This window comes from Salmo salar, chromosome ssa12 (genome assembly GCF_905237065.1).
Source record: "Salmo salar chromosome ssa12, Ssal_v3.1, whole genome shotgun sequence".
Lineage (NCBI taxonomy): Eukaryota > Metazoa > Chordata > Actinopteri > Salmoniformes > Salmonidae > Salmo > Salmo salar.
In genome coordinates this window covers 3221055-3229796 of record NC_059453.1, presented here as the reverse complement: position 1 = coordinate 3229796, position 8742 = coordinate 3221055, and the positions used below count along the sequence as shown (strand labels likewise).

Genomic DNA, 8742 nt, shown 5'->3' with positions numbered 1-8742 from the left:
CTATCCAGTATACAGTGACTTAGGGTTCATTTTGCACTTCCTAAGGCTTCCACTAGATGTCCACAGTCTTTAGAACCTTGTTTCTACTGTTACTGGGAAGAGAATAAGAGACCATTCAATCAGGTGGACTGCCTGAGACCAACGAGTTGTTTACTGCGCAGGCACGCCGTTCCTTCTTTTTCCTCTGTAATGAGTACGCTATTGTCCGGTTGGAATATTATTGAATATTTATGTTAAAAAGACCCTAACAATTGATTGTAAACATCGTTTGACATGTTTCTATGAACGGTAATGGAACATTTGGACTTTTCGTCTCTGGTTTTGCAGTCGCGCATTTTGCCTTTGGATAGTGATCTGAACGCGTGAACAAAAGGAGGTATTTGGACATAAATATGGAGTTTATCGAACAAAACGAACATTTATTGTGGGAGTCCTGGGAGTGCATTCCGACGAAGGATCAGCAAAGGTAAGTGAAGATTTGTAATACTATTTCTGAGTTTAGTTGACTCCAGAACTTGGCGGGTAACTGTATAGCTTGCTTTGATGGCTGAGCTCTGTACTCAGAATATTGAAATGTGCTTTCGCCGTAAAGCGATTTAGAAATCTGACACAGCGGTTGCATTAAGGAGAAGTGTATCTATAATTCTTTCAATAACTGTTGTAAATTTTATCAACGTTTATGATGAGTATTTTTGTAAATTGATGTGCTCATTCACCGGAAGTTTTGGAGGCAATACATTTTCTGAACATCACGCGCCAATGTAAAATGGGGTTTTTGGATATAAATATGAACTTTATCGAACAAAACATACATGTATTGTGTAACATGAAGTCCTTTGAGTGCCATCTGATGAAGATCATCAAAGGTTAGTGCTTCATTTTAGCTGTTTTGCTGGTTTTTGTAACGCCTCCTTGCTTGGAAAATGGCTGTGTGGTTTTTGTTGTGTCAGCGCTGTCCTAACATAATCTAATGTTATGCTTTCACCGGAAAGCCTTTTTGAAATCGGACAATGTGGTTGGATTAACGAGAAGTGTATCTTTAAAATGGGATATAATAGTTGTATGTTTGAGAAATTTGAATGATGAGATTTTTGTTGTTTTGAATTTGCCGCCCTGCTATTTCACTGGCTGTTGAATAGTGTCCCACATGTCCCAGAGAGGTTAACAGGCATTACCTAGGGATCATCATTAATATCTAACGGCTATTAACCAATCAGTATCCACGATCCAAATGTACTGTTTTATAATGAGGGATCTAGTCTAGATTAAACCTCATAGGAAGACAGTTTTATCATGTGGAGATTTCATTTAGGTCTCTCTGTTTAACCAAATACTCTGTTTGTCTTTGGCAGGAGAGATACCAGACTCTCACTCTGACGGCAGGAAGAGTCCTTCAGAGGAACCAGACCCAGAGACGCCCAAAGCAGCGAGACGACACCACTGGTCCCAGTGTAAAAAGAGTTTTAAGTGGTTATGGAACCTGAAAAGGCATGATAGAACAGACACAGGAAAGAAGACTTCACAATGTTCCCAATGTGGGAAGAGTTTTACACGGTTAGGGAACCTGAAAAGGCATGAGAGAATACACACAGGAGAGAAACCTTTCCAATGCTCCCAATGTGGAAAGAGTTTTACACGGTTAGGGAGCTTGAAAGAACATAAAATAATACACACAGGAGAGAAGCCTTTCCAATGCTCCCGGTGTGAAAAGGGCTTTAGGTGGTTAGGGAACCTGAAAAAGCATGAGAGAACACACACAGGAGAGAAACCGTTCCAATGCTCCCAGTGTGGAAAGGGTTTTACACAGTTAGGGAGCTTGAAGGAGCATGAGAGGATACACACAGGGGAGACATCTTACCATTGCTCCCTGTGTGGAAAGGATTTTACCAAGTTAAGGAACCTAATAAAACATACAGAATTACACACAGGAGAGAAGCCTTTCCAATGCTCCCAATGTGGGAAGGGTTTTACACGGTTAGGGAATCTGAAGGACCATAAAAGAATACACACAGGAGAGAAGCCTTTCCAATGCTCCCAGTGTGGGAAGAGTTTTACACGGTTACGGAGCCTGAACGAACATAAATTAGTACACACAGGAGAGAAACGTTTCCAATGTTCCCAGTGTGGAAAGGGTTTTACCCTGTTAGGGAGCCTGAAAAAGCATGAGAGAACACACACAGGAGAAAAGCCGTTCCAATGCTCCCATTGTGGAAAGAGTTTTACGCAGTTAGGGAGCTTGAAGGTGCATGAAAGGGCACACACAGGGGAGACATCTTACCATTGCTCTCTGTGTGGAAAGAATTTTACCAAGTTAGGGAACCTAAAGAAACATAAACAGTTACACACAGGAGAGAAACCTTTCCAATGCTCCCAGTGTGGGAAGGGTTTTACACGGTTAGGGAACCTGAAGGATCATAAAAGAGTACACACAGGAGAGAAGCCATTCCAATGTTCCCAGTGTGGAAAGAATTTTACGTGGTTAGGGAACCTGAAAAAGCATGAGAGAACACACACAGGAGAGAAGCCTTTCCAATGTTCCAAGTGTGGAAATAGTTTTAAAAGGTTAGGGAGCTTGAAGGAGCATGAAAGGATACACACATGGGAGACAGCTTACCATTGCTCTCTGTGTGGAAAGAATTTTACCAAGTTAGGGAACCTAAAAAAACATGAAAAATTACACACAGGAAAGAAGCCTTTCCAATGCACCCAGTGTGGAAAGGGTTTTACACGGTTAGGGAATCTAAAGGACCATAAAAGAACACACACAAGAGAGAAACCTTTCAAATGTTCCCAGTGTGGAAAGGGTTTTACCCAGATAGGGAACCTGAAAAGGCATGAGAAAATACACACAGGAGAGAAGTCTTTCCATTGTCCGCAGTGTGGAAAGGATTTTACCCAGTTAGTGAACCTGAAAAGGCATGAGAGAACACACACAGTCTTAACCCCAGGAGTTGGAACCAGTTCAGAAAACAGAACAGAAAACCGAGTAAGAACAAAAAAAATGAAGAAACAGAAACCGAACCGGGAAAGAAAGTGATCTCTACAGTTCTGGAACAGAACCGTTATTTTAAAACTATGGTAACCGGTTAATAACGTTATTTTAAAAGTAACTGTCCAGTGGAAAATCTTATTAACTTAAAAAAATATATATATATTCTGTTAACTCATCGAAATAGTGTTGAGACATCCTATACTTGTATCTCAAACAGACTGTTTTAAAAAAAATACTATTTCCTCATAGAACATGTTATCTCCCTGCGGAGGATGAGCTGGCCAATCTGTTGTTGGGGTACGACCCACACCATTCTGTTGTTGGGGTACGACCCACACCATTCTGTTGTTGGGATACGACCCACACCATTCTGTTGTTGGGGTACGACCCACACCATTCTGTTGTTGGGATACGACCCACACCTTTCTGTTGTTGGGATACGACCCACAGCATTCTGTTGTTGGGGTACGACCCATACCGTTCTGTTGTTGGAATACGACCCACACCGTTCTGTTGTTGGGATACGCCCCATACCGTTCTGTTGTTGGGATACGCCCCATACCGTTCTGTTGTTGGGGTACGACCCACACCGTTCTGTTGTTGGAGTACGACCCATACCGTTCTGTTGTTGGAGTACGACCCACACCATTCTGTTGTTGGGATACGACTCACACCATTCTGTTGTTGGGGTACGACCCACACCATTCTGTTGTTGGGGTACAACCCACACCGTTCTGTTGTTGGGGTACGACCCACACCGTTCTGTTGTTGGGATACGCCCCATACCGTTCTGTTGTTGGGGTACGACCCACACCTTTCCAACACAGAAAAGCTGCTTTTAACATACTTTATTAAAAAAAAAGATCGTAAGGAAAGTATTTCACTCATATTATAAATAATTATAGGTCATATTTCATAGAAATCTGGAAACACTGGGCACTTACTTTAAGTTCCAGGCAGTTACAGGGCCTCCCGAGTGGCACAGCGGTCTAAGGCACACTGCTAGCTGTGCCACTAGAGATCCTGGTTCTAGTCCAGGTTCCGTCTCAGTGCTAGCTGGTTCTAGTCCAGGTTCTGTCTCAGTGCTAGCTGTGTCACTAGACATCCTGGTTCTAGTCCAGGTTCTGTCTCAGCGCTAGCTGTGTCACTAGAGGTCCTGGTTCTAGTCCAGGTTCTGTCTCAGTGTCACTAGAGATCCTGGTTCTAGTCCAGGTTCTGTCTCAGTGCTAGCTGTGTCACTAGAGATCCTGGTTCTAGTCCAGGTTCTGTCTCAGTGCTAGCTGTGTCACTATAGATCCTGGTTCTAGTCCAGGTTCTGTCTCAGTGCTAGCTGTGCCACTAGAGATCCTAGTTCTAGTCCAGGCTCTGTCGCACTAGCGACTCCTGTGGCGGGCCGGGCGCAGTGCACGCTGACACGGTCGCCAGGTGTACGGTGTTTCCTCCACCACATCGGTGCGGCTGACTTCCTGGTTAAGCGGGCATTGTGTCAAGAAGCAGTGCGGCTTGGCTGGGTTGTGTTTCGGACGACGCGTGGCTCTCGACCTTCGCCTCTCCCGAGTCTGTACGGGAGTTGCACCGATGGGACAAGACTGTAACTACCAATTGGATACCATGAAATTGGGGAGAAAAAAGGGTATTTAAAAAAAAAAAATAGAATAAAGGAAATAATATTTTTTTTTAATTTTTATACGCCATATAAACGTATTATCTTATTATTATCATCTTCAAGCCTCCTCCTCCTCCTCTCTCCTCCTCCCCTTCCTCCTCCTCTTCCTCTCTCCTCCTCCTCTCTCCTCCTCTTCCTCCTCTCTCCTCCTCCTCCTCTCTCCTCCTCTTCTTCCTCCTCCTCTCTCCTCCTCCTCCTATATATGATTTCACACTTTTTCTTATTTTTTTAAATTGTGGTTTTGTTCAGAACAAAAAACATTTGTAATAACATTTTTGGTTCCAACCCCTGGGGTGTATTCATTCCAAAGCATTTCTTAAACGTTAACAAATGGGAAGGGACTTACCAGAATTTTGTCCAATAGAAAATCCCCAAAATTTGCAAAATGTTCAGAATCAGCGAATGTTTTACCCAGTTAGGGAACCTGAAAACACATGAGAGGGAATACACAGGGGGAGATAAGACCTTCCACATTTTCCAGGACACAGGACCTACAATAAGATAATAGAGGGGGCCTGTGTTCTGACAGGTTTTTCGACTGAGAATTTGTGTTTTTGTTGATGTCGCATGAAATCATGTTTGTATGAAATATTACAAAAAAATAGGCCTATGAGTTTTTTTTCCTCTCGAGACATGAACATGTCTAAAATCAGATTTAACATTTTAAAATGTGTATTTTTATTTTGGTAATGGATTTGGATTTGATTGAATACAAGTATGAACCCCTTAGATGTTCATGATTTGATTTGGAAAGTTGTAGATTTTATTAAATAGATTTAATAGAATGTGTATTTCTTTATTCTAACCTTGAAAAAAAACTCGTCAATTTAGTTGTTTTGTTTCATTGAATTAATTTGTTTTGTCGTGTCTTTGACTATCATTAAATGTGAAGACTTATCAAATCAATTCTCTGTGTGTAATTATTATTACGTGATTAAACTAATCATGTAAACTTTAACTAGGAAGTCGGGGGCACCACGGAAAAATGTTGTTTATAGAATGTCAATTTCCCGAATAGAACTCATCAGGTATTTTAATATCTTATCAAAACAGTTGCTTATTAATGAATTGTTATTATTACCTCATCAGTTCTTATTACTGAACGTCACAAACCCTAGCCTAAATCATGAATCAGCGATATACAAATTGGCTTAATTATTTATTTACTAACTAACTAAATAATCACACAGAATGACATAACAGACAAACAGTAGATATTTGGGTTACTAACATGATACAAAGAAAAAGAAAAAGTCCCTAGCGGACGAAGCTTGGTAGACAAAGGAAAGGGGTGGGGACTGAGAAAGAGCGGGAAAGACAACATGGATTCACTACACACAGTGGATAATTATACTCATGGACATGCTAAAACTTTGCACATGAACAGCCGCTCGTTCTGAAAGAAATTGCAAGGTACATATTTACACTTTTATGTTGTCTCCATTGAAAACACTCGATCGTCCTGTAGAGATCATCAGAGTCTCTGGTTAACTTTCCCAGAAGTCACAATTTCTTTCGTGGTTGTAGGTGGTTAGAATGGATACTTCAGAATACCATTCAGAAATGTTCTCATAGAAATAGACGCTTTTACTGATGTTCTTGGGGATTTTCAATGCTGCAGAAATGTTTTAGTACCCTTCCCCAGATCTGTACCTCGACACAATCCTGTCTCGGATCTCTACGGACAATTCCTTTGACCTCATGGCTTGGTTTTTGTTCTGACATGCACTGTCAACTGTGGGACCTTGTATAGACAGGTGTGTGTGCCTTTCCAAAATCATGTCCAATCACTTGAATTTACCACAGGTGGACAATCAAGTTGTTGAAACATCTCAAGGATGATCAATGCAAACACATTTTTTTTATACATTTGCAAACATTTCTAAAAATGTGTTTTCGCTTTGTCATTATGGAGTATTATGTGTAGATTGATGAGGAAGAACATTTTATTTCATCCATTTTAGAATAATGCTGTAACGTAACAAAATGTGGAAAAAGTGAAGGGGTCTGAATACTTTCTGAATGTACTGTGTATATATAGGGGCAGTACTCAGTGACATCACTTCCTGAAACAGGAGGTACAAATGTACTGTATATATAGGGGCAGTACTCAGTGACATCACTTCCACTTCTTGAAACAGGAAGTACAAATGTACATAGAGCCATGACTACACTCTATTTCACATCAGGTAATTTATACAGGTAGAATCACATTTTAAAAACAGATACAAATACACCTTATGGAACAGTGGGGACTGTGAAGAGACACACACACAGGTACAGACACACACTTACATTGTAATATTGTTGTATGGTGGTATTATGCATTATGTATTGGTGTAATAATGTTATATGATGTATTGTTTTATATGTAATGTTAAGTGCCTTAATGTGCTTGGACCCCAGGAAGAGTAGCTGCTGCCTTTGCAGGAACTAATGGGGATCCATAATAAACCCCAGGAAGAGTAGCTGCTGCCTTGGCAGGAACTAATGGGGATCCATAATAAACCCCAGGAAGAGTAGCTGCTGCCTTGGCAGGAACTAATGACGATCCACAATAAACAAATATAAATACAAATGCACTGAGCCATTTTCTAAAATGTTTTATGAGATTCTAGAACACATTGCGAGGGATGGTTTATGAGATTCTAGAACACGTTGCGAGGGATGGTTTATGAGATTCTAGAACACGTTGCGAGGGATGGTTTATGAGATTCTAGAACACGTTGCAAGGGATGGTTTATGAGATTCTAGAACACGTTGCGAGGGATGTTTATGAGATTCTAGAACACGTTGCGCGGGATGGTTTATGAGATTCTAGAACACGTTGCGAGGGATGGTTTATGAGATTCTAGAACACGTTGCGAGGGATGGTTTATGAGATTCTAGAACACGTTGCGAGGGATGGTTTATGAGATTCTAGAACACATTGCGAGGGATGGTTTATGAGATTCTAGAACACGTTGCGAGGGATGGTTTATGAGATTCTAGAACACATTGCGAGGGATGGTTTATGAGATTCTAGAACACGTTGCGAGGGATGGTTTATGAGATTCTAGAACACATAGCGAGGGACGGTTTATGAGATTCTAGAACACGTTGCGAGGGATGGTTTATGAGATTCTAGAACACATTGCAAGGGATGGTTTTTGAGATTCTAGAACACATTGCGAGGGATGGTTTAAGAGATTCTAGAACACGTTGCGAGGGATCTTTCCTCCATACAGAATATTTCCAGATCTGATATCTTTTGTCTGTTCTTATGGACTGCCCTTTTTTTAAATTCAAATCACAGGTTTTCAATGGGGTTCAAGTCCGAAGACTGAAATGGTAATTGAAAAATGTTGTGCCCAATTAACCATTTCTTTGTGGATTTTGATGTGGGTTTGGGATTATTGTCTTACTGGAAGATTCAGCCTTCTGGCAGAGGCAGCTAGGTTTTGGCCTAAAATATCCTGGTACTGTGTAAAATTCATGATGCCGTTGACCTTAAACATGGACCACAGAACCAGTGGAAGTAAAATAGCCCCATAACATCACAGATCCAGCACCAAATTTTACAGTAGGTATTTTTAAAATGTATTTTAGTAGGCAAGTCAGTTAAGAACAAATTCGTATTTTCAATGACGGCCTAAGAACAGTGGGTTAACTGCCTTGTTCAGGGGCAGAACGACAGATTTGTACCTTATCAGCTCGGGGATTCCAGGCTAGTGCTAACTTAACCAGCCAGCTAACTGACTTACAACGTCAATACGAAATGAAATGGGAACACTAGTTATTTCCACAGAAGTGTGAATGTTAAAACATAGTTGCAAATTAAACAACAAACTTGTCTAAAGAACTTGAATGTTCCGACTTTGTTGGCGAGCGAGCTACCGAGGTGGCTGCAGTTGTTGAAGAAGCGTTCCGTCCACTAGATTATACGTCACTCTAGAAACATCGCCTGAAAGACACATATCGCCATCTGCTGTCTGGAGGGAGGAAACGCAGTTGAGGAGGGAAAACTATTTTTATTCTTCATTGAATTATAATATTAGGAGGGACAACAATGCTCTAACTGACTTGCCTAGTTTTTTATTTATTT

The 8742-nt window shown here is 41.0% G+C and overlaps 1 protein-coding gene across 1 annotated transcript; it reads left to right on the top strand.

Annotated features, from left to right (window-relative positions):
* Positions 1-923: 923 nt before the first annotated feature.
* On the top strand, positions 924-4103 carry LOC106594716 (gastrula zinc finger protein XlCGF57.1-like). The gene is made up of 2 exons (XM_014186110.2): positions 924-929; positions 1313-4103. Exons 1-2 carry the CDS (start codon positions 924-926, stop codon positions 3035-3037), a joined length of 1731 nt encoding a protein of 576 aa, XP_014041585.2. The 3' UTR covers positions 3038-4103.
* Positions 4104-8742: the final 4639 nt, after the last annotated feature.